Source organism: Chelonoidis abingdonii, chromosome 4, assembly GCF_003597395.2.
Source record: "Chelonoidis abingdonii isolate Lonesome George chromosome 4, CheloAbing_2.0, whole genome shotgun sequence".
In the NCBI taxonomy this organism is placed as follows: Eukaryota; Metazoa; Chordata; order Testudines; family Testudinidae; genus Chelonoidis; species Chelonoidis abingdonii.
In genome coordinates this window covers 100,064,906-100,091,227 of record NC_133772.1, presented here as the reverse complement: position 1 = coordinate 100,091,227, position 26,322 = coordinate 100,064,906, and the positions used below count along the sequence as shown (strand labels likewise).

At 38.3% G+C, this 26,322-nt stretch overlaps 1 protein-coding gene across 3 annotated transcripts in view; it reads left to right on the top strand.

Moving 5' to 3' along the window:
• Window positions 1-26,322, top strand: part of NOVA1 (NOVA alternative splicing regulator 1) — a 280,986-nt gene that overhangs the window by 235,433 nt on the left and 19,231 nt on the right. For 2 of the 3 annotated variants that reach the window (XM_075065498.1, XM_075065496.1), the window contains exon 4: window positions 5,062-5,133. The exons of the other annotated variant lie outside the window; for it this stretch is intronic. In XM_075065498.1, the coding sequence (XP_074921599.1) occupies window positions 5,062-5,133 (72 nt within the window). The remainder of the gene's footprint in view (window positions 1-5,061; window positions 5,134-26,322) is intronic. 3 annotated transcript variants of the gene reach the window in all.

Here is a 26,322-nt window from a genome sequence, read left to right as displayed (position 1 = left end):
GTGGTGCATTGTGGGCAGCTATCCCAGCATTCAAGTGGCTGCAACGTGCTTTTCAAAAGAGGGGGGTGGGGTGGAGTGTGACAGGGAGCGTCGGGGAGACAGAGAGCGGATTTTTGGAGCAGACACTGTGACAGCATCCCTGCCTTAACAGCCTCCAAAGTGGGGTGGGGTGGAGTGTGACAGGGAGCGTCGGGGAGACCAGAGAGAGCGGATTTTTGGAGCAAAAACTACTGGAGCTCCCTGCCCTTGCCAATTCAAAAGAGGGCAGGGAGGTGGAGTGTGACAGGGAAGCGTCGGGGAGACAGAGAAGCGAAGTTTTTGGAGCAGACATGTGGACAGCTCCCTGCCTTGCAAGTTCAAAAGGGGGCAGGGAGGTGACGTGTGAACAGGAGCGCGGGGAGATCAGAAGAGAGGCGGATTTTTTGGAGCAAGACAGTTCGTGACTCCCGCCTTGCAATTCGGCCATTCCCCCCACCTCTCTCATCACCTTAAATGTAAAAAGGCTTCAGACCCAGATAGCAGCCTTCTCCGAGGGACTCGCCCTCCCCTCAGCCGTGTTCTGTTTGTCCTCCTCAAGCAAACACTGTGAACATTCTAAGCTCGGCTCGGCTCACTCGCTTGGAGCAAAGAGCAAGCGTGTTTCGGTGCTTCGGGGAGTACCTTCCGGTTGTTGGAGAAGGAATCTGGGAATACCTCTTAATACCACTGGAGGCCAATAACACGCTGGTGAGTGTCCACACCTGGTGAGTCAGCGCTGCATCACCACCACTGGATTCGTTACACCCGTAGCAGACCAGGAGTACAGCCAGCGCTGCAGCCAGGGAGTTGCAGCACTGGCTGAGCTTTGTAAGTGTGGACACCGAGTAAGTTGCAGCGCTGTAACCCCCTCACCAGCGCTGCAACTTGCAAGTGTAAGCCAAGCCCTCAGATGGCCTCCCTGAACACCCACTGCTTCTGTAGCCAGCCAACTGCTTGCTTAAGGGTGTGAAGTATAGGTGTGTTACCGCTCTGTCTTCCTCCTACCTACTTTAGGATGTTATGCACCTAGAGACACAGGGTGAGAGAGAGAGAAATCTCAAAACAAAATGCAATTCTGTGTGAGCCACCTAAGGATGAAAACGCTTTTTGTATTCTCCCTAAATGCTGCACACTCTTGTGTGTGTCAGGCAGAATCTGGCTGTTGGTCAGTAAACCTTTTTTACTTTTTACTTTTGGAATCATTCTGTTCTAGCAGCACAAAAATATCTATTACTTGTAAACATAAACTATAAGAAAGGCCGTAAAATTTAGGAACAAAGACAAAAACTCACTCTGGCTTGGACATTGTTGTTGAAGTTTTAGCTTGCTTCAAAATTTTATAAGCTCTTAAAAATGGTGTAGAGTAGAAATTCTGACTGGTCTCTTACTTAAGCCTTGCTAGAGGGCAGCCTTTAATTACTGAAGAGCTTCGGTAATAGTATGAATGTTTCAGTTCTGAAAATTGAGACTCCTTAATATAAAATCATCTTATAATTTCTAATCACTTTATAATTCTCATTCCCAGAAGCCTAATAACTTCTAAATTCAAGTGCTTGCCTAATGCAAAACCCTCACTAAGTTTTTAAAATTATATAGTAATTCAAAATTGAATTATTTCCAACTTTCATTAATAAGCAATTCTGTCTAAACGTCTGTTTCACAGATTTCTTGTAAAGCACTTCCAGACATATCGATGAAACATAGTTTCCAATAATACTAAAGGAAATGATTTGTAAAGTAACCAAAAAACAAAACCCATCAACTTATCTCTTTCTTTCTGAAAATTCTTATTCACAGTTGTGTTCATTAGGAAATAAATAGATGGTTCACATAAATACATATAACGTTTGTTATTTAAAGAGAATCGTATTGGTTTATTTTGGTGGTGATGAAAGAGGTTTTGTTTGTATGTCTAAAAAAATACTATCTGATTATATATTATGCACATCTGTGAAATCTTTATTAAACTGTGTTATCCAGTTTGTAAGTGACCTTTTCTCCATGATGCACTTGTGGCATATGTGACCTGAAAAAACAACTGGAGTTAAAGAGGGTTGAGCATGGGGAAGATGGCTACAAAATATGCACAATGTGCAAATTTAGAATCTAGTCCCTCTCCCATGGATCTTAATGGTACAGAATCAGGCTCATTTTTTAATTAAACATATTTGACAAAGATGGAGGCTGCACGAGTTGAGAAATCCTGTTTCTGTGAGGACATGCATTAGTTTCTTGCATTACTGTGCTATTCAATGAAAAAGAAAATAGTGGTTATGACAGCAACCACAGAAACAACCCCTGGCTCAGACACAAAACACTTTGATTTGAAAAGCAATTTGCTATCCATAATTTTGAATATTTTGTCACTGGTGTGTGTGTGTTTATGGAAAAATGTTTATGCCCATTTTGATGCTTGTTTATTAACAATTGTTTTGTATTCAACTGTTCTTACCCCTTTTCATTGTATTGTAAAGAAGTTTTTGAGAAAATAAAATAGTGGACTGAGTGCTTCTGTTATGGGGAATGTTCTGGTAGGTTCAGTAGACAGAATACATAAAATGTTAGCATTCCTTTTTTTCCACTGCCATATTTTTCTGCTTTCAGGAAGGTGAATGTTGTTATTAAATAAGAATTGTGTATATTCCAGCTGTTTTGTGTAACCTGTACTACTGGTAAACAGTATTTCCCAGGATTAAATTGTTCCTATTTCCACATAAATGCAATGGTTGTACTTGCTGGATTCTCTCCATGTATGTTAGACAGCTGTTTTAAAACCTCTTTTTTTCTTCTGATTAATTAGTGTTAGAATATTAAAAAAAAAAACAAAAAAAAACACAATCACAAATTAATGTCGGTGACACAAACCATCAGATGCCAGAAATATCACAATTGATGCCGGTAGTCAAAAAGTCTAATCCTCATCTCGAATTCTGAAATGTCTGTAAAATGTGTTTTGTTCTTTAAATACATTTTAGGCCGAGAACTTTAATATTCAGTTTAGTACAGGACACTATTGGCAGGATGAGTTAGTCTCTTTACTCCCCACCCCCATCCTGCTTCATAGCAGTAATGTAGATTTTTAACTAGACCAATGAAAATCAGCACAACTTGGATGAAATTTTGCCCTGAGTTACACTTGTGCAATCTCATTAAACCAGAAGGGTTACATTGGTGTAATTGACCACAGTTAGCTCTGGTAAAATCCACAATTCCTTTTAAAAATAATTCTCGGACAAACAAAGCCATATACTATAGAGAAAGATGTGGGAGAATACTTAATAATTGATCTGTTTTTCTTTACAATATTTCCTGGTTTCTCCAGGTTTACATAATTTAGCAGAGACCTATATTTTTGAGGGAGCATGTGGCAGAATGTGCTGTATTAGAAGCCTTTTCATAAAGCCCTAGCTGATGTTCAGGATAAATTCTTTTTGTTTATGGTGAGTTGAAGGTATGAAATAGAAGCCTGTTTATTTATTAAAATTTCTATTGCTTTTCTGATGGCTTTATTTACAAATATAGTCTGAAAATGTAAAATAAAGAGCTCCACACTGCTCTGCATATAGGCCCAAATATTTAACACCATATGCACAAAATGCCTGATGCATATCTATCTGCAAGCAGTATTTTACCATTGCATATAACTTTCTGTATACATACAATCTCAACTTGCTCATATGCATTATGAAGTTTTGTTAGTGCTAAAGTATGTACACACTTTTAAAAATGTGGGTTATACTTTTTAGGATTGTAAATGAATGCAAATACCAAAAATTAGGAAAGTTTACAAATTTTGCTTTATTTCTAAGTAGTTCTGGTTACTAATTGTATGAGAATATTAGGCACTAGGGTTGTCAATTTTGGTTGGACATGTTCCTGGAGATTTCATCACTTGACATAATCTTTAATTAAAAGTTTAATCTTTAATTCCTGGAGACTCCTGGACAATCCTGGAGGGTTGGCAACCCTATTCTACAGTGTTTAAGTCCTTATTTCTCACAGTAATATTTGTGTACTTCCAGATTTTTCTAAGATATTTGAAGATCGTGAAGATGTTCCAGAAAGTCTGATTTGAATGAGTATTGTATATTATGTCTTGAAAACTGAAATCTGACATTCTCACTACATTTATATAAATAAGTTACTCTAGTAGGAACTGATATGTTTGAGAGTTATGTATCTAAACGTGTACATTTTAAATAGAGCAGTATTTTTTGATAACAGATGTGTTCAAGTATTAATGTTAAGTAAATGTATATTTAGGAAAAAACATATCAATAAATATGACTTCTAATTCTTTTTTGTGTTAATTTTGAACATAGGGCGGTACTGCATTAACCTTTGCCCTTATTAAATTAATGATCTTTGAACACTAATGATAAATATATCATAGTAAATTGTTGCAATGCCGTTAGTTGCATGTTCATCCATCATAAGATTGATGTTTACATTTTTCACACGTGACTCTTGATTGCTAAAATATTCACTGATTTTTTCAGTTTCTTTTATTGTTAAAAAACCTTCAGTAGCTGCGATTTTAATTGTTTTAAGATATGGATCAAATATTTTATGAAATTCAGTTTGTTGGATATAGTCAGAGTAGGTGAATAATTTTATGCCAAAGTAAACTTCATTACTTCTTCCCAGCACTAGCCTTGTTTGCTGTTAGAAAGTTTTAGTGTACTCATTGAACTTGCTGGAATTTTTATTTACTTTAGCCTTTTATGTACCCCAAGAAGAGGAGCAAGAAAAGAAAATATTCATGTGGTCAGCATATCTTTTAGTATTTATGTGAGTTCACCATCTTGATTTCAAGTCATGAATTTGTTTTTACACACATATGCATGCATATTTACATGCATTACTTATTTATTCAATTGACCTTAAATTCCATTAAGTTCCAATGAGTAGGAGAAAGATTTTAGTCTTATGCTTTCTTTTAATTTTATTTTTCTGGTTACATTACTTTTATTTGTTTATTTTTTAACTGTTCAGTCTAAGGCTTGTAAAGGTTGATTTGCTCCTGAACTGCTTTGTTCCCAGACATTGCCATCTTCCCCAACTACCACCAAGTCCTCTCCATCTGATCCCATGACCACCTCCAGAGCCAATCAGGTACAGTATCATCCTATCATCTACACCATACTTTTCACGGGTGACAGCTTGCAAACTGGAGAAAAAGATATGGTGGGTTAAGGATTTATTCGTTCATTCACATATATACACCCATAATCATAGATATCTAACACTGTTGCATAAAGAACACTTTTCAGAACTTGGAAAATTAAATGGAAAAATCATTCTTCTCTAAATATACTTTTAATTTTTAAATCTCTGATAGTAAAATAGACTCTAAAATAGTAATTTTATTATTTTTTTAATCTTACTATTTTAACTTGTATTTGCAGGGTGTGTATTTGTGTATCATGAGTGCAGTAATTATCTGTGTGTGTGTATGTTTATGTGTATGTATATACACACACATATGTAGTCTCTGGATCCCTTGTAAAATAGAATGGAATTATCCCTAAAACCATATTGAAATAAATGAATATGATGTTAGGAATGGTATATATTTAATCTTGGTTTTTAATTGTGACTTGTATGTAATGTAGAGGTATTAGTATTTGAACAGATTATGTAGTAAAATAAATTAATTTGGAGGTAAAATTTAATGATGAAAAATAAAGTAAAATTAAGTCTATTTTAAAACATTTTTAATTATACATTCGAGGTTTGATTACTTCTAATTTGGCTCTTATTTTTTAAAATGCAGATACTGTAATATTATTTTGTTATCAGACTGTTTTATTTTTCTTTGAACTGGGTAATATGTGCAGTTCATTATCACGTAATCGTAATATCGTTTATATTGTTGCTTTACTCCTTTATGTAAAGTTCCAAGTTAGTTACTGACCTTCATACTATCCAGATTCAGGCATAGCTGTTATTCAGTGGCTGATTTTAAGATATACAGTACCTGTGAACTGTTGAGGCAAAAAAATACCCTGTATGTATTTTAATATTTACATTCAATGTGTTAATTTTAACACATACTTTATTTATATCAGCTTCTCTTGAGATCTCATGCAAATTTTATTCAAATCTCAAGAAGGTTTTTTTTGACAGCAAGCTGTTTTTTTCCCACGGATGCTTCTGAATGATTGGTGCTAGAATAACTTGTGATAACTACATTAGAACTTGTGTGCTGTGTAAATAACCAGGTTCAGCATATAGCAGTGCATTAAAATTATATATATAATATTTTGATCATTATAAGAGAATCTGTTGAAAGTGACATCTGGCACAAAAACATGATGAAATTTATTTTCAGGGAGAAATTTTATAGATAGAAGGAAGGAAGCTTTGGTCAGAGAACTATATGTCATACTATCCCACGGGTTGATTTGAATCTCTTGTATATAGCCTCCTGCCACTCCAGCAGTGATTATTTGACTTCCTCATTAGTTAAAAAAACAAAGAGCTAGTAAGACTTCTTTATGAACACTGTGTTCAGCATTTCTTCTTTCTGTATCTGAATGTTAGACTTACATATACTTTAAAATATTGAGCAAACAACTAATTATTATGCTATTTTAATTGTCTCATTGCCTTTTTTCTTTCTATCTATCTATCTATCTATCTATCTATCTATCTAAGAGGCTACCTGATGATTGTTGTAAGGCCAAGCATTCATTGTTTGCAAGCCAAAAAAAGAGTATTTATTTAACGGGAAACATGATTTTGTGTATGTTGATTGAATAGCATCAGAGATGTACCTGCTTTGGATCTGTTTCTTGAAGTTTGAACTATCCAAGATTTAGCTTAGAGTATCAGTATATGAAAAATAAATTTGTGTTTACCTATTAAAAATGTTTTGCTGATCTTCTAGAAAAGTTGATCTGTGTGGAAGATTTTTCTAATAAAATCAAGTGCTGTATTGAATATTCAAACCGGAGGACAAATATCTATGTTTCTGTGTCCTGTCCACACTTCACATTACATTGTTAAATATATTTTATTCATAACCTGTTTTTCTATTTAGTTCTTATACAAATAATCAGAATCTCTTTTGGACAGTATTTAAAAAGGTGTAAATGGAGAAAGATATGAGAACCAAAACTGATGCCTGGAGCTGTATTTATCATTAATTTTGAACATTCTTGTTAGTTTATAATTATTTTATCCCCCGCAGTATTTCTTAGTGCTGTCTATCCATTTCAGCAGGAAGCGTGTGGCACATGATAAGGCAATTAAGTAAAGGCTTTGCTGTTCATTCTAGTGATAAGTGACGTAGCTGGCAATTGTTTCTAGACTGTAGCAGTGATTAACATTCAGCACCAGTATATCGACAAGTATCTGCACTGCGGCTGTCACATGAAAATAGGTTCCAGCATGGTAATCTCAAACCTGTCAGTAGTTGTGTAAGTAACCACCACAGGAGGACTAGAGAACAAAACAAATGTTTGTCTTGATAGACTCCTGTAGTTGTGATGATTCTTAACTTCAAGTAACTGTACAGATATGTATATTCTCACAAAACATTATGTAAAGATAACATTAAGCAGCTGTTTTAATTGGACAAAAGTCAGGATATTCAGAGTCAGGGTTGAAACTGCATATACAATATACGCTGTTGTGCCTGTATTGCAGCTCCTATGAGATTTAAGATCACCCAGTTTTCTTAGAGTTTTTGAAATAACACAATATCAAACATTATACTCAAGATAAACAGGGTGACTTAAGCAGGACCTGAACACGGATTCATTCTGGGGAAAGATGGGCATGGGTTCTGCCTATGTCAGGGGAAGGCTACTTTAAACAGAGGCAGAGGGCTCCTTAGGAGTTGTACTGGGGAAGACTACCCAGGAATATGCAGTGGATGAGCTCATCTCTTACATGCTGTTTCCCTGCTCACTGTGGGACTTGTCAGCAAACTCTTGTTTCCTGGCAGAGCTTGCGTTATGGACAGCTTATGCTTGTGCAGCCTGTTCTCGTGCACACTTTCAGCCAGGAGAAGCCAAGAACCTGACTTTTGCCAGCAGACACTAGGGTGACCAGATGGCAAGACTAGAATATCGGGACACATGGAGAGGGAGGGCAGCCACAGGCTCACAGCCCCCACCGGAGCCATGGGGGAGGGAGGTGCATAACCCAAGGAAGCTGCATGTCGGGGGTGCACAGCCCCAGGTAAGGCCCCTGCTGTAGGTTGGGGGCGCACGGCCCCAACAGCACCCCCTGGCTGCAGTCCTGCTGCAAGCCACGGGTTGGGGGTGCACGGCCCTGGCCCTGGCCCATGCCACACGCCATGGGTTGGGGGCACACACGGCCCCAGCTCCCGCCACAAGGGTTTTGGGTTTCTTTCAGAGCTGGGGCAAGGGGTTGGGACATGGGAGGGGGTTCGTGGTGCTGACTCTGGGAGGGTGTTTGGTTGCAGGAGGGGGTGTGGGCTCAGGTGGCTCCCCAGAAATGGTGACATCTCCCTCTGGTTCTAGGGAGAGGTGTGGCCAGGTGACTGTGCGCGCTGCCTCTCCTGCAGGCACTGCCCCCGCAACTCCCATTGGCTGCAGTTCCTGGCCAATAGGAGCTGCGAAGCAGGTGGTCGGCCAAGGCAGCATGCAGAGCCCATCTGGCCGTCCCTGCATCTAGGACCAAGAGGGAAATGTCACCACTTCTGGAGAGATGCGCGGAACCAGGTAGGGAACCTATCAGCCCTGCGCCAACCAGAAACCTGGCAACCTTATAACATCAGGACAAATGGCATCCCGATTGTACATAGGTCGGGAGATGGGACAAAGAGTCAAGTATCGGGACAGTCCCGATTTTATTGGGACGTCTGGTCACCCTAGAAAATGACAATAGAACCCTTGCAACAAAACTGGTCTATTTTATTTTTTTTATTTCTTTGAATATTTTGGTTTTTTTCAATTTAAATCATTGCCACTTTTTTACATGATAATCTTTCTAAGAGTTGTAATTCTTTTATGTAAACCTATTTATGAATTATCTCTGTTTTTCTATTTAGCTTACAGTAATGGCTATGTGTCAATCAGCAGTAAACAGAGATTCTCTAAAATGGTTTTTGCACAATGGAACATGGCAAATCCTTCAGACCTGTTACCGTGTAGTATTAATTGAATTGCCAGGGATAAAGCAGAAACCTGAAAAATGTTAGAGATGTTTATTGCAAGAAGCTATACATCTGCAATTGCTATTGTTAAAATGCATTGCTTATATTATCTTATCAGAATGCCCATGGGCATTTATCCACATTAAAAACTAATGAACTGCAAAATTTCAGTTGCAAAAATAAAAAGCCAAGGATGTTAAAATTTGTAGTGCTAAAAAAGCATTTGAAACTTGCCTCTTCTGAATGTCTATCATGTTAAAAGGTGTCACCCAATTTTCCTATTTTTATTTATATTACTTTTATGCTGAGAATTTAAATTTTGCCCCGGTGTGAACTTTGTCAGCCGTGTTTATAGTGGAAATGTTGAGAGATACTGAAGGAGAGCAGTAAAATTGCTGTGCTATAATAAATGTTCCTGAAATTGGAGGAATATAGCTTTACTTGTATTTATCAAAAGAAAGAAATCAATTTTACTTCTCTGCAGTATTCTTCAGGTGGGAGATTATTTTCAGGGTGATGAATAATGCCATAAACATCATATTAAAATGGTTGATTTGAGGGCTTTTCCATCCCCAAGACCTGTAAAAAGATACAATTTTAATAGTTGGGTTAACAATTATTAAATAGCAGTAAAGTAACAGAAGTATTTCTCAAACATGTTATATATTTTGCTTTGTGTATGGGATTATTTCTAATTTATTTGACATGTTTTACAGATACGCATTTATTTTAGTTTAAAAAACATAAATTCTGTATGTGTAGTCTGCTCTGTAGGGGGGCAGTATATAGGTGTAGCACCCAAGGAACAACAGCACAGGGAAGTAATTGTGCATCAGAACTGTTCGTTCCTTCCCTAGTTCCTCCTTGCTCCACATGCACAGCAATCTGCTGCTGTCGCACACCAGTGACCAGAGTAGTACCATTAACACACACTGACCGGAGGAACTGGTCCGTTCTCCACCTCTCTCATCCCTCATGCTCTGGGGAAGTAATGGGCTTGCAACACATGCTTACCCCTAGAGATTCAGACTCAAGGTTCAGGAATACCACACATGGGTTAAGCAGGCTGGGTCATGGTTTGGCCCTTACTATTAAAAGCTACTTTTATCAATCTAATTAATAGCCTTCCTGCTCTTTGTACCCAGTTATATTTTAAAATAGTGCACTGATTTTATCACTGCTGATTTATAGTTATATCATCAGATCATCTATTTTACTTCTGTTTTGTTAAAAATCGAGTAGATTCCTCTGGGTTATGTACAATTATATGAAGTCAGTGGGGTAGCAGGTGGATGCAAGGATCTGCCCATTCATTTCTCAGGGCCTAAGACTCTTCAGGGCCATTGACTGAGAGGGAGAGGGAGAGAGAGTGTGTGTGTCTGTGTGTACGGTGCCTAGCATAATGGAGCCCTGGTTCTGCTTGGGGCATCTGGTCTCTGCAATGAATATATTAAATAATAATAAACATCAATCCTGATCTCTCAGCCCCAGCCTAATCTACCAAGAGATGTGACCTAAAATGCCTTATGTATAAGTTTATTGGGAGTTTGTGAGGTTGAACAAAAGACTGAAGTGATTAATCATATGGTATTGGATGAGAGAAATTGAATTCTGACCTTCAGGAAGTGGGTAACTGGTTGGGTACAGAGTTATGGGCAAAGAGAGATCACCATCCTTCAGTAATGCTGCAAGAGAGACTGGTAAGAACTAATGTGGCATAGGGGGTGGCAGAAGACCTCAAGGATAGGAATCAGTTATATTATAGCACTCAAAAAATCAAACTGGCACATGTGAGTTGAAATGAGCTTGTATCCAGAAGTAGCTTTGCTCATGTCATGTGTTACCACAAACTACATTTTTTATAGCTGAGAAATGAAAATAAAAGTATATTTGTAAAAATGAAAACAGAATGTTCATAACACTGAGAGCCTAATAGTTACCCTTACATTATAAATGCATCATTTGCAATCTGGAAATCCCATCACTTCTGAGGCTAATTTCGTGCTTCTGATTCTGAGACAATGGGGCTGATTTTCTTCTGTGACAGAGCAGGAGGCCACAGGGGTACCAGTTCCAGCTTCCTGATTCTCTGAGCCAGCCCAGTGCTGATGATGCATAACACTGTGTAGGCAGCTCTGAGGTCTGTTACTGCAGTAGGGTAATTTAATGGACCTTATGTCAGTGGAGGATTGCCATAGTGGAGAATTTCTTTGTCATGCCCCATACCCATCCCTGTATGCCCTTATGTGACCCTTATGCCATCGGAATTGTGCAAGAAGAGAACCTGCCCCAAATTACCATTATAAATCAATCCCACTGTCTGTGATTAGCAGGAGATATGAAATAGGACAGTTTCTACCCATATCATTGTAACCACACTGAGCACATTGTAATACATGGAAAGGAACTCAGTTTTCATAATTTCCGAAGGCATGTTGTTAATTTGCTTATATTATATATATGTTTGTTTATATATATATATATAAACATGCACTATAAAGATAAATTAACTGATCAGCTTGTAGATTAGAATATGTTATATTTGATATATGACCCTGTGTAATCAATATGATGTCTGCAACACCATTGCACCCTTCTGGAACCCACCCTTGTGGGTTACTTGCCACTATCATTTGAGTGATACGTAGAACAGACAGAGACAGTCTCATTAGTGAGACAGAGTTTTGTGGTAGTTACACCACAGGACTGGCAGTTAGGAACTCTTGCTACATGGATTCTAATTCTGACTCCACAACTAACTACTTGTTTGGCATTGTGCAAGGCACTTAGCCTCTGTTTCCAAGTTTCCTAATTTGTAAACTGGATGTAAAAGTACCAGTGTACATAACCCATAGGAGATTAGGAGGTCAGGATTAATTATCTGATAGTTAATTTCTGTAAACTGTAAGTGTTGGACATAATTATTGTTACAAAAGTTTCAGTATCAAAGATATGTCCCAGTCTGTCTTCCATGTAACCCAGTTGTACCTAACTGTAGAGTGGTTTGCAGTAATCCTGCTTTTATTAACTGACTGAAACATATTAAATTGTACAAAGGTAATCCCCAAAGTACTCCCTTAACTCTTACCAGTGAATGAGGCTGTCTCAAACACGCTTGAATATATGTCTTCTCTAGGAGAAGGGGAGTGAAATGGGGAGAAATCTTTGATTTAGTCTTCTGTTATCTTTACAATAATGCTACTGAGTTCTGTTTCCAACTCTGACACAGGCTTTCTGTGACTATGGGTAAATCATTTGACCTCCCTGTTCCTCAGCTCCCCATCTTTAGAAGATAAGTGAATTGTTAACTATCTGTCTCTAAAATATTTTGATCCTCTGACAGAAGGTCATTAGAAGTGCAAGCTATTATTATTATTATACTTTATCTGATCAGAACATGTGCCCAGATATCATCCCTGTGGGAAGTACAGAGAGCAATTAGACAGATATTGACCCTTTCTCACCACATCAGTCTAGTAGTGAACAAGTACAGAACAGCTGTGGGAAAGCGTGTTTAGTCCCAGAAGACACTAATAAAATCAAAGAAACCCAGGTCATACTCACAACAGTGATACACTATGCGAGAGGGGCTACCCTTAATGGGTATCTAATCTATCGTATTTCTAATGTGCCTTTCACAAGAGGATCAAGTACGGCAGTTAAATAATGAAAAAAGAGGAAATCTATTTGTGGATGGATTACTCTAATTAATTTTGTTGTTATTCAGACAATGTGTTACTCGCTCAGACAAGCACGAGTATATCTGGAAATATTTCTGAACCCTGGACGTTTAACAAATTCATACCAGAAATTTGTAATTTGCTATCATTCATTATTTTCCTGATGAAAAGTTTGTCATCGAATAAGGAAGCAGAAACAATATCATATAACTAATGACACACTGTGAATTGTAAATAAAGAATAATGCAGAAGTTGTAGTGAATGGTTTGTGAAGCACTCAGGGTCTAAAGAGGTTTTGTCCAAATCAAATATCAGAGATATCAGCTCAGGAATTATTCAGAACCCCCTCATCTCGCTACCTCCACCCCATGCCCCCCCCAAAAGCTGACATTTAGTTTGAAAAATCCTTTTTTACAATTTCTAGTATCTGGGCATTTCACGATAGCATGTCTGAAGGGTGCAGCTGTCTGTCTGTCTGTCTGCGCCTTCCATCCGTGTTCTTATATCATAGCCATTATTGTGGTATCTGAGCACCTTACATATCTATTAAAGTGAGCACAAGAAGATACATTCTGTTCCAAAGGGCCTGACGTTCATGTCTGTTCTGATTATTTCTGGGAAAGTGTCCTATAGTTGTGGTGAGCCAATTGTTGAAACTGTTTTGTCTCCTGAACTAGAATTCAACACATACAGTCTCATAGAATGGGGTGGTCCCTCACTTAACATGAGCCAGACCTGAGAGCTTTGGAGATATAGATCAGAAACTTGAATTTGAACAGTTATCCAAGTTCATGTTCTCAGTTCTTTTCCTGACCCAAATTCAAACACTTTCATCTGTTTGCAAGACACTATCACAAGGAACATTAGACAGATCCTTTCCCTTCCCCTGTGTGTTAAAATATTGCTGTTCTAGTGGAGAGTTATACATTAAAGGGATCTTAAAGCCATAATTCTTACCTCCACTTACTCCAAGTAGGCCTGTTTTGTACATACTGTATAGTGTTCCCTAAACACGTTTTGGCCTCTGCCCCAGTTTTCAATCCGAAAATGAAATACACCTCTACCCCGATACAACGCTGTCCTCAGGAGTCAACAAATCGTACTGCGTTATAGGTGAAACAGCGTTATATCGAACTTGCTTTGATCCGCTGGAGTGCATAGCCCTGCCCCCCCAGAGCACTGCTTTACCGCGTTATATCCGAATTTTTGTTATATCGGGTTGCATTATATCGGGGTAGAAGTGTAATTGGTGAGTGTTTAACCTTCCAACATAATAGCTAGGTTTAACCTTCCAAATAAGAGGTTTTGTCTTCAGTGTACCTGTATATTGTTCTATGTTACTGTAGAATATGAAAAGTGGATTTCATTTGGTGTTTGCATAAATTCCATGGTCCCTTTGGTTAAAATCTGGATATTCTTCAAAGAAGTATTGATATATAGGTCTTGCCATCAGTGCTGTCTGGTGGTGGTCCACTTTATTTGGGTAGCTTCCCTCATCAGCGGCCCAATTAGACATGCCATTCCTACCAGGAATCTAAACCTAGTCTTTCACTCCTTCTAGTCCCCTCTTAGGCCATTGAGCTCCCCGTCCCCATCTCTCCCCCTGTCTTTCCTCTCTTAAAATGCTGTTTTTGTGATCACTCGCTGAGAATGGATTTGGGAAGAAGAAAGCTCTGTCTTTTTGATTTCCAACCTTCGAAAGCCCTCTCTATCCTACAAGTTTTAACTGAGTTAATAGCCTGTTAGTTCTGTGGTTGCTTTAAAAACATGATTTGTGTCCCCACATACCATGGTTAATACCAGTACTTGATTAATAACTGGCAGCTAATGGGTTTGCTTTTGCCAACTGCCTAAGTTGGCATATGACTGTTATCTTGTAAGTGCTTTGTAACTCTGAAGTTTGCTTTGTCGAGGTACCTCTTAGCTGTGCTGGGTCAGCTGATTTAGCCAGTCCTCTTGCTTCCCAGCTCTCCCTGCAGTAGGTTTACATTGTTCCAGGTGCTGATAATAGCAGTCCTGTCATTTAGGTGCTGTGTATCCCTTACTGAGACACTGTTGGATGACTAACCAGATTTTCCCAGAATGCACTGACACAACCATGGGTAAGTATCATGATAGGCTCTGACTCACAAACCTGTTTGACATATTGGTTATATCAGTGTTGTAACCTGGGCAAATGAGAGTGCCTAAAATAGTTACAAAAACACGGATGTCTTTGTACGTTGGGCTAGCCCTTAGTGTTCCACAGTAATAAGGTAGTTTTATGGATTGTTAATTCATTTCTGTATAATGTGACCTCTCCGTTTCAATTTAATAAGAAGGTGGAGTTCTCTGTCTGAAGACAGTGCCTATTGTGCACTCTGGATGTAAGGTACTCATTAACACCTCTGATTTATTATCTGGAAAGAATTAAGGAAATTCATTTTTCTGGACTACTGTTCATTCTGTGGTAGGAGTCCAGAGTAGATGCCAAATCTCTATGGTTACCTTGGTTTACTGGATTGAAATTAGCATTTGGGAGTTCTGTTTGGGTGATGAGCCTCAATGTCTTTGTCTGCAACCAATTCCTGAGCAGAGTTAAAGCTATGTTCTATTAACTGCATTTGCTTTTCATCTGTTTCTTTGTATAAGTCGAGTGTTTTGTATTACAAAGCTTTGTTGGTTTACAACCTCCACATCTCCCTATAATTTTGCAGTGGCTGAGATCAAGTGATGCGTCTTTGCTGACCATACTTGTGTACTCCTATGGATTTGAAACAGCATATTTCCAATGCCATAGAATTTAGTGCATAAAAAATAGTTGAAAATAAATATATCCCAGCAGTTGCTATTTGGTGTAATGATTTTTTTACCTTCTAAATTATGTTTCTCCCTCTCTGATGTGCCAGTCAAATGACTCTGAGGTTCATTGTGCTATTGATGTGTAGGTAGGTAGTGCTTAGTATTTGTGACACTTGTCTTTATTTTATTTTTTCACTTTCTCTCTGAGTCATTCCTCTCTGCTTGAGTGTTGCGGAAACTTCACCTGGGAAATTCCTGAGACACAGTGCATAACATAGTCTCAGTGCTAAACCTTTAGACACTATTTTCCTGTCACTTACCTGACACACCTGATTAGTCTCATTATAGCTGGTATGACAACAACACCCATTTTTTCATGTTCTCCATGTGTATATATATCTTCCTTCTGTATTTTCCACTGGATGCATCTCATGAAGTGGGTTTTAGCCCACGAAAGCTTATGCCCATATGAATTTGTTAGTCTCTAAGGTGCCACAAGTACGCCTCGTTCTTTTTGCTGATACAAACTAACACAGCTATCACTTTGAAACCTGACATAGTAAGTTTCAGATTGGTGTATCAGACTTAGAGATATCATTTCCAGTTTAAGTTTTCAGTGGTACACGATTTAATTAAATGACTCCTGTTGACTTTAATGAAAGATCTTTGGTCTAACTCCATGCAGCTCTGAAACTGTAGGATGTGACTAAGTCAAAGTCAAGGATCTTTAATGTGGGCCAGATCTGGTCCCATTGTGTGCACTGGCACAAGGGAGTAGAGGTGCTTAAGACATCCATCCCCTTACCCCATTATACTTCCGCAATATACCACAGTTTCCTGTGCTCAAAGGGAAGCAGGCTCAGTGGAGCTGCTACTTTCCTCACTCTTGCAGGTGGGCAGGGGTTGGGGAGTGGCCAGAGCCATGACTACACCCTCTGAATGTGCCCAGCAGCATAGCTGTGCCAGAGCATCAGGGAGCGTAGGCTGCAACAAATATAGACACATCACAATTGACCTCTTCTCCAGAATAGTAAAGAGGCAATTGTGACTCAGGGGATCACTATCTCCCTCCCAGGGTGCTTCCAGAGGCAATGAACCAACTCACTGCACCTTAGTGCAGGCATTATCCCAAACTGATCATCTGCCCTGTGTTGATGACCAGTTTGGGATAATGTCTGCATTAAGGTGCAGTGCGTGGGTTCATTGCCTGTTGAAGCAGCTCTGAGAAGGAGAAAGAGGAAGGCAGTTGACTCCTTGCACTGTGGGGAGTAAGAGGATGATTTTCTGCCTACAACAGTGATGAGCCCTTTTTCTATAGCACAGTATCGTGGACTCTGAGCCAGCCAGTCAGTCCCTGTTAATATCCGTTATGCTACAGTCCAAAAAAATGTGACCTCACAGCTTATTTAGAAGCTATAAGCATCATTTTTCCTATTCTTGTGCATGTGGTTATTTTCACTGTTATTTTTTCTGACAGTAAATTAGATTTCCTGTAGGTAATAACAGTCAAGGCCCAGTCAAAGAATTACTGACCAGCAGGAATATTGTAACCTTAGCCACTTAGTAATGACCTTAGAAATGCCCAGGGGCCAAGTGCAGTATTGCTGTTAAATCTGCTTGGGTTTATATTCTGTCCTAAACTGAACGTTTTATGCTTTTCCTATTGTGCCAAGATTCCTTCAGCATACCTTCCAGATAATTGGTCACAGCAATGCTCCAGTTGTACTGGGTATTTCTGGAGAATGAATGCACAGAACAACAGCCAGTCATATTTTCTCTTTTATTAAGGACGTGCTGTTTTTATGGTCAGAAAGGTGACTGTGAAAACTGATATCTTTAATGTTTTGAATTTATTTTTCTATCAATTTCTTCATATCAAATTAGTCATAATTATAAATTAAAAGAAGCAATTTCTTGGCATACTTATGTTATCTACTTAGATTGTAAATTTTTCAGGACAGGGGCTTTAATTATATGTTTTTCAGTGTGTAGCACAGTGGGGCTAGGGGCCTTTAAATGCTACTTCAAGACTAATAATGTAAATCAATCTGCCATTTCTGCCTCCTACATCATCACTACTGTGTAGAGAGGAGAATAAAATCTTTCATTAAAAAAAGCACAACTGAGAAAACACGTAGCAGGTAACATTTTATTTTAGATGCATATGATACGCAGATGCTTGTGTTACGGAGTTATAGTTCTAACCAAAACCACTTTTGAAAAGATGGTAAATAAAAATTAAATGTAATTCTGTAAGTAACCTGCTCACAAGATAGTCCTGTTCTTAGGTCTGGTTTTATTAACACAGAAATTAACTATAAGAAAACTTAAGTATGTTCAAGCTTTCTCCCTACTTTTAGCTGCTCCTATTTCTTCCAGGCTTTCCAGTCAGAAACTCTTTCTAGAATGCCACTCTCACTTCTCTTAGTTCAGTTGGGCTACTGAGCCACTGTTGTGAGTCACCAGTACCAACTTTACATTCCCAAGCAGGATCAACACATGCTGACATCGTGAATTGTTTGTCATTAGTTTTAAGGTTTCAGAATAGCAGCTGTGGCAGTAATGCCTATAATTAAAGTTGCCTAACACTTGTCAGTATGAGACATCATTTTCAGTTATCAGGGGGAGTCGTGTTAGTCTGTATGCACAAAAACAACAAGGAGTCCAGCGGCACCTTAAAGACTAACAGATTTATTTGGGCATAAGCTTTCATGGGTAAAAAAAACCTCACTTCTTCAGGTGCATGGAGTGAAAATTACAGATGTAGGCATTATATAATGACACATTAAGAGGAGAGAGTACCTCACAAGTGGAGAACCAGTGTTGACGGAGCCAGTTCGCTCAGGATGGATGTGGTCCACTCCCAGTAATACATGAGGAGGTGTCAATTCCAGGAGAGGCAAAGCTGCTTTTGTAATGAATCAGCCACTCCCAATCCCTACTCAAGCCCAAATTAATGGTATTAAATTTGAAAATGAATTTTAGTTCTGCTCTTTCTCTTTGAAGTCTATTTCTGAAGTTTTTTTGTTCAAGAATAGTTACTTTTAAATCTGTTCTAGAATGTCCAGGGAGGTTGAAGTGTTCACCTACTGGCTTTTGTATGTTACCATTCCTGATGTCCGATTTGTGTCCATTTATTATTTTACATAGGGACTGTCCAGTTTGGCCAATGTACATGGCAGAGGGGCATTGCTGGCCCATGATGGCATATATAACTTCAGTAGACGTGCAGGTGAATGAGCCCTTGATGGTGTGGCTGATGTCGTTGGGTCCTCTGATAGTGTTGCTAGAGTAGATATGGGGACAGAGTAGGCAACGTGGTTTGCTACAGGGATTGGTTCCTGGGTTGGTGTTTCTGTGGTGTAGTGTGTAGTTGCTGGTGAGTATTTTGCTTCAGATTGGGGGGTTGTCTGTAAGCGAGGACTAGCCTGTCTCCCAAGGTCTGTGAGAGTGAGGGATCATTTTCCAGGGTAGGTTGTAGATTGTTAATAATGCACTGGAGAGATTTTAGCTGGGGGCTGTATGTGATGGCCAATGGTATTGTGTTATTTTCCTTGTTGGGCCTGTCCTATAGTAGGTGATACCCGCCTCGCTCTGTTAATCTTTTTCCTCACTTCCCCAGGTTCCCTTGTAGTTGTAAGAATGCTTTATAAAGATCTTGGAGGTGTTTGTCTCTATCTGATGGATTGGAGCAAATTCGATTGTATCTTAGGGCTTGGCTGTAGACAATGGATCGTGTGATGTGTTCTGAATGGAAGCTAGAGGCATGTAGATATGTATAATGGTCAATAGGTTTCCGATATAGGGTGGTGTTTATGTGACCGTCATTTATTTGCACTGTAGTGTCCAGGAACTGGATCTCTTGTGTGGACTGGTCCAAGCTGAGGTTGATGGTGGGGTGGAAATTGTTGAAATCCAGGTGAAATTCTTCAAGGGCCTCCTTTCCTAGGGGATGAAAGCTGAGGAAGCGTTGTTCTAAGCCATAAAAATGTTGGCATAACTGTGTGGCCATGCGGGTACCCATAGCAATGCCACTGACTTGAAGGTATAAGTTATCCCCAAATCTGAAATGGTTGTGGGTGAGGACAAAGCTCAGCCATCAGGCATGCTGTGGCTTCATCAAGAATACTGTTCCTGACAGCTTGTAGTCAGGAACAGTAATATTGGTGTAAAATGCTTCTACATCCACGGTGGCCAGGATGATGTTTTCAGGATGATCACCAATCCATTGTAGTTTCCTCAGGAAGTGGGTGGTGTCTTGAACATATCTGGGAGTTCTGGTTGTGTAGGGTCTGAGGAGAGAGTCCAAATAGCCAGATAATCCTGTTGTAAGAGTGCTGATGCCTGAGATGATGGGGCATCAGGGTTATGGATCTTGGGTAGCAGACAGAATACCACTGGTTGGGGCTCTGTCCTTGTAGATTTGTTCTTGTGCTGTAGCTGTGAGTTTCTTGAGTAGATAGTATAGTTTCTTTTGGTATTCCTCAGTTGGATCAGAGGATGGTGGCCTGTAGAATGTGGTGTTGGAGAGTTGCCTGGCAGCTTCCTGTTCATAGAAGCATAGAATACCAGGGTTAGAAGGAACATCAGGAGGTCATCTAGTCCAACCCCCTGCTCAGAGCAGGACCAATCCCCAGACAGATTTTTGCCCTAGATCCCTAAATGCCCCCTTAAGGATTGAACTCACAACCTTGGGTTTAACAGGCCAATGCTCAAACCACTGAGCTATCGCTCCCCCTGCCTCATCTGACCTGTTCATTATAATTACAGCACCCCATTCATCAGCCCCTTTGATTATAATGTCAGACTTGTTTCTGAGGCTGTGGATGGCATTGCGCTCTGTATGGCTGAGGTTATGGGGCAAGTGATACTGTTTGTTACAGTTTCAGCCTGTGCACATCTGCAGAAACACTCTTTGTAGAGGTCCAGTCTGTCATTTCGGCCATCAGGAGGAGTCCACGCAAAGTTCTTCTTCTTCTAGTGTTGGTAGGAGGGTTCCTGTGGGTCAGTGCACTGTTCAGTGGTGTGTTGAAAATATTCCTTGAGTCGGAGACTATGAAAGTAGGCTTCCAGATCACTGCAGAACTTCAGAAACAGACTTCAAAGAGAGAGAGCAGAACTAAAATTCATTTGTAAATTTAAAACCATTAATTTGGGCTTGAATAGGGACTGGGAGAGGCTGGCTCATTACAAAGGCAGCTTTGCCTCTCCTGGAATTGACACCTCCTCATGTATTATTGGGAGTGAACTACATCCATCCAGATCGAATTGGCCCTGTCAACACTGGTTCTCCACTTGTGAGGTAACTCCCTTCTCTTCATGTGCCATTATATAGTGCCTACGTCTATAACTTTCACTCCATGCATCTGAAGAAATTTATGCCCAAATAAATCCCTTAGTCTTTAAGGTGCCACCAGACTCCTTGTCGTTTTCAGTTGTTTATATTTTATCAAACTTTAACCATTTGGGATGAATTTTCCAGTCCATGTGTCTTCCTCAGGCAGCCATTTTGAAAATGGGCAATTCTTCATAAGTTTCTCTGAAGATTTTATTCCTCAGTCACTGCTGACACACAAACTTTCAGTTATGAAAAAGAACACAATCGCCCTTGATCCTATTTTAAGAAATATTCTCAAAATGGTGAAGAAATTATCTTTTATTCATAGGTGGTCTGTCAGTGTGAAGCTTCATATAATGTTAGTTTTTGTGCCTTTTGAATTTTTTTGTAGTTTTTGTTTGGTTTCATATAATAATTTTCAATAGGAAATGGTCTCAGAAATTCATCTGTGGCAGTCTCACCACTTTTTGACAATTTGTATATTTTTTTTTTTAGAAATTGTATATCTACACAAAAATTAGTAGAGAAATTAATTTCAAGTAGTTGAATTCCAGAGACCACTTCCTATTAAAAGTTATTATAGGAAAACAAACAAAAACTACATATTTCAAAAGACATACGAATGAACACTGAAAGGCCACCTACAAATAAAGAATAAGAATAATGTCTTCACCATTTTTAGAACAGTTCTTAAAATAGTAATTTATACACCTTTTTAAGAACATTTCCTTCACTGTGAAGTCACGATCAGTACCTCTGTAATATTGTATGCTATTGACGTCTGATACTGAGTTTGTTACATTTCCTTTGTGGGTCATTTTATTGTTGCTCTCTCCATAAACTATCATCGTTTTAGAACTGCAGTTAATTTTACTGTGGTGTAAATTACATTTGATTAACTTCAGGAATGTAGGACAATGGAAAGCAAACTTGTCTTGTACAATAGTATAAAGAGAAGTAAATGCAATTGCATAACAGCATTTGTTTATGATCTTTACTCCGTAAGTTGTAGCCATATTCACTTATATCACTTTAAAAAAAAAATAATAGCCAAGGTAAATAAAGGGCCAATCTTTTTGCTTAGGGGTCTTATTGGTCTCTTCTATTAATTCATTTTTAAAAAAAACTGAAGTCCTCACCCCTCTTCAGGAAATTCCATACATCAGCAGCAGACGATAGGGTACTACAGAAGTTTGTGTAGTAGGATAGTGCAGCTTGTAGTGTTTCTGCACTGTAGAACACAGATTGTAGGACTATGTCCTGTGAATATTGGGCAAGTTATATATGTAAAAATAATCAACTTACTGTGGACGGTCGTCTTCCTCTAATTGCCTACTGTAAATCCGAAGCAGAACGTGTTGGTACCATCAGTTGTATTCAAGCGTGGTGGTTCTCTGAAAAATGGCACTCAAAATGGCACGATGAGGTTTCATGTTTCTCACTTATTCCATGTTGAAATTGCCCAATTTACAATTAAAAAGGTATTGGTTTGTTTTCTAAGTGGCAACCTGTAAACTGATCCCGAGCTATGAGAGTCATGTTGGTCTCACTGTTTTTCACACCCCTTCATCAGTAATAAAAATGATGCATTCAAAATTATGCACCCATTCCAATTTGGAATATATTATTGGGATGGGGGCCTTAGGGGAAAAGTATATTTTAAATTTATAATTTCTGAAAATTTCTACTTTGGCAATTTCCACTGAATTATAAGTGCTTCGTTCACATCTTTAATGTAATATGTCACAGGTGGCCAGACTGTGGCTTGTGAGCCACACATAGCTCTTTTACAATTAAGTGCGGCTCGCAGAGCCCTCCACGTACCCCCATTCTCCATGTACAGATTGCGGGGGGAGCTCAGGACCTCTGCTTTGCAGTGGAGTGATGGGATAGGGGCTTCTGCCCAGCAGGGAGGGGGGTCTCAGTAGGAGTGGGGCCAAAGCCCCAAGCCCCGGCAGGTGTCTCCCGGGGGGCTGAAGCCCCAAGCCTTGGCACATGTGCCTTGGCTCTTGACCTTCTGAAGATTGTCATATGCAGCTCGGAGGGTCTGTAAGTTTGGCCACCCCTGTAATGTTATTCTATTTTCATGCTCCTACAGCTTTTCTTATGGTTATTTATTGTTCACTTACCCAGTGCATAAATGTAATAAGAGTAATTCAAGCCATTTTATTTTCTTAATTGTAATTGTAATAATTTGTGATATTAAATTAACATATGCCCTCTACCAGTAAGATGCTGAAATGCAGTCTCCCATTTAAGGTCCTTTTAAAGTGTTATTGCTTTGTGGAGTAGATTAATGATGAAATTAAACTGTGATTAATGTCATGGGAAAGACTCTAGTGAAGCAGAACAGAATTCCTTACAGATCTTCTACATACCAGTGCTTATTTGCAGTTAAATGATGCAGAAGAAGAAACCATGTCAGAAGATAAGCAGGTCATTGAGGAATTATTGATCATGTTATGTGCAAGAATATCTAGTTGAATGAGCTTTACAAAAAATGTATATATCTGCTGCAGAAGCAAAGTTACAGCTCCTTATGAAAGAAAGAAATAGTTGTTAATTAGTTTTTTATTAAAGAAGTTCCTCGGTTTATATATGATTATCTTTCATTTGTGTTTGAACTGCTTAGTGTTTTTCAGCTTTGAATGAATCCCTACTTTTATTGTTTCACAGTAATTAGAGAATTCATGCCAGACATTTCAAATATATTCTCAATAGCAATTTACAAATAATGTTAGACTTTGGAATTGCTGGACAACACATATTTATGTATATGACATTAATAGCTGTCTCTATTACATACAAGTTCTAAATAAATATTTTGTTGTAATTTTTGGTGATAAAATAACCTATTCTTATTTTTCTAACACTAATATGGAAAAATATGAATGCAAGACAATGACATACAAATTACAACTCAGATGGCAAATCTATGTGAAATTTAGAATTCTGAATTTATATTTGTTAGAAACCATGAATGATTTGAAGATAATTCAGTATACAGTAGAACCTCAGAGTTATGAACACCAGCATTATAAACTGACCAGTCCACAACACACCTTATTTGGAACTGGAAGTATACAATCAGGTAGCAGCAGAAACAAAAAAAGATTGAGGGGGAAGCAAATACAGTATAGTACTGTGTTAAACATAACCTACTAAACAAATAAAGGGAAAGCAGCATTTTTCTTCTGCATAGTAAAGTTTTAAAAGTGTATTAAGTCAGTGTTCACCTGTAAACTTTTGAAAAAACAACCAGAATGCTTTGTTCAGAGTTATGAACAACCTCCATGCAGGAGGTGTTCGTAAATCTGAGGTTCTGCTGTAAAATACATACATATGTGATGCCTTGATGCAGTAGTTTAATATGTTCTCTATATTAGATATGGTTTAGTCACAAATTACAAATGTTATTACTGTTGTAAATATAATATATCTGTAATCCATGGTTTATACCATTCAACACTTGTCACTCAACCTCAAATGTAGTAGTGTAAGTATAGTACAATGTGTATCATATGTCAGTTAAAATGTGTCAATTATTAAATAAAATATTCTTGCTCTATTATCGATTGTTCCAAACATTCACACTGTCTTTCCTTTTCACCACTGACTTTTTAGAAGTAAGAAAAGTAGAGGAATAGTAATGAAATATAAGAAATAAATGTGTCTATGAGTCCTTGGAGCTGATAAACCATATCAATAAAGTATGAGTAGTTTACTACCAGTTTCTGAATATGGAATTTTTTTGGAATGTTGTGTCATTTTTATAATATCAGATTACTTTTATTTGAAATATGGTCTAGTTAGTGTCTAAACCGTGAAAAAAATACCCGTTGCTCTTAATATTTCATGCCAATGTTAATATGGCTGAATGAAGTGGCACCAATACTAATGACTTTCTATTTTGTGCAGGTTTGAGAATTTTCATAAACAATAAATAATTTATAATACACAAATTGAGCTCTGTCTTGCAAACAGGCAGTGTTTTACTATAAAAAATTACAATTCAGAGTTTACCTCCACCTTGTGAACCTGATGCTTCATGGGTGTGAATACGTAATTATAAATTCATCTTTAATTGGTGAAACTAAGCCCTTCTTTAAAATGAAGTCACCATCTGCTCTTAGAAGTAATAAAGACTAATTTTATCTCATTAATTTTTTTCAATTAAAAAAAGCAATATAATGAACCGTATTGAAATCTGCAGTCAACAAGGATTTGTAAAGGAGAAAAATATTTTAAAAGCATAATTTTGAGCTTCTGGTTTCCTCACTTTTTCTCAGTGCTTGGAGACAGATGTTTTTTATTTTGTGTTTTTAAATGATTGTTTTCAAAATGACATTATCAGAGCTGTGGTTCCTAAAGGACTAAGTGCTAACAAGAACATCTGCATCAGAATGTAAGAAAATTGAAATCCATCACAACAGAAAAAATAGTGGTGGGGTAGTAGGAGTAGAAGTTAAGGCAACAGATGAAGGAAAGGAAACCTACAGAAACTCTGAATTCCAAAAATGAATCTGATGACTCTGCCTTTACTCTTTTGGAGTTATATTTTTACAGTTAGATGCACACAAATAATTACTCATCTATCTTAGGTATATAAATGCCTGATGCATGTGTGCAAATGTGTGTATATGAACAGTTGGTGTAAACTGCCATTTCAACATGTGCCCATTTACACTAGCTGAGCATCTAACCACAGGTATTTACATGCATATAATAGCTACACTTCAACAGCTGTGCATGCCTTGCTTTTATCATTCTTGCCCACAATTCAAAAATCCTCACCATTTCTTTGTTTTTATGCTTTATTTTTACTCAGTTTCCCTTTCCTGAAATATAGCTATACAGATCCCCATTTTTGGAGGAACATATTCTCAAAAGTGTGGATCGGTGGAGACAATATATTTGGAGAATTTTTGTTTAGTGGTATGTATTTGCAATTTTTCTCACTGGGCTAGCTTTCATGGGATACACATCTCAGTTTCATGAGGCTTCTGAGGAGAATGCAATCATCTACTCTTACTCCAGCCTACTTGTAACTGAACTTTTTACCTTTCAGGGAGGTTAGCTTTTACCACTGGCCCACCTAACACTCACCAACTCTTCTGTTACATTTTTGGGAAGGGATATCGCAAGCTCTTCTGTGTCTTTAATCTGATAAGCAAATAGTTACTAATTTCTGGCACTACCTCCGCCAATGTCAGGAGTTCTGTTTCTCTCTCTTAGATGCCTTTTAGTTATCACCACAGTTCCATAATCTAGTTCAGGTTGTATTGATTCAAAGAACATTTCATTGCCAGTTTACAAAAATAAAGAGAAAAAAAGTCATAAAATTAAAGGTGACTGTAAATAAATCACACTTAAA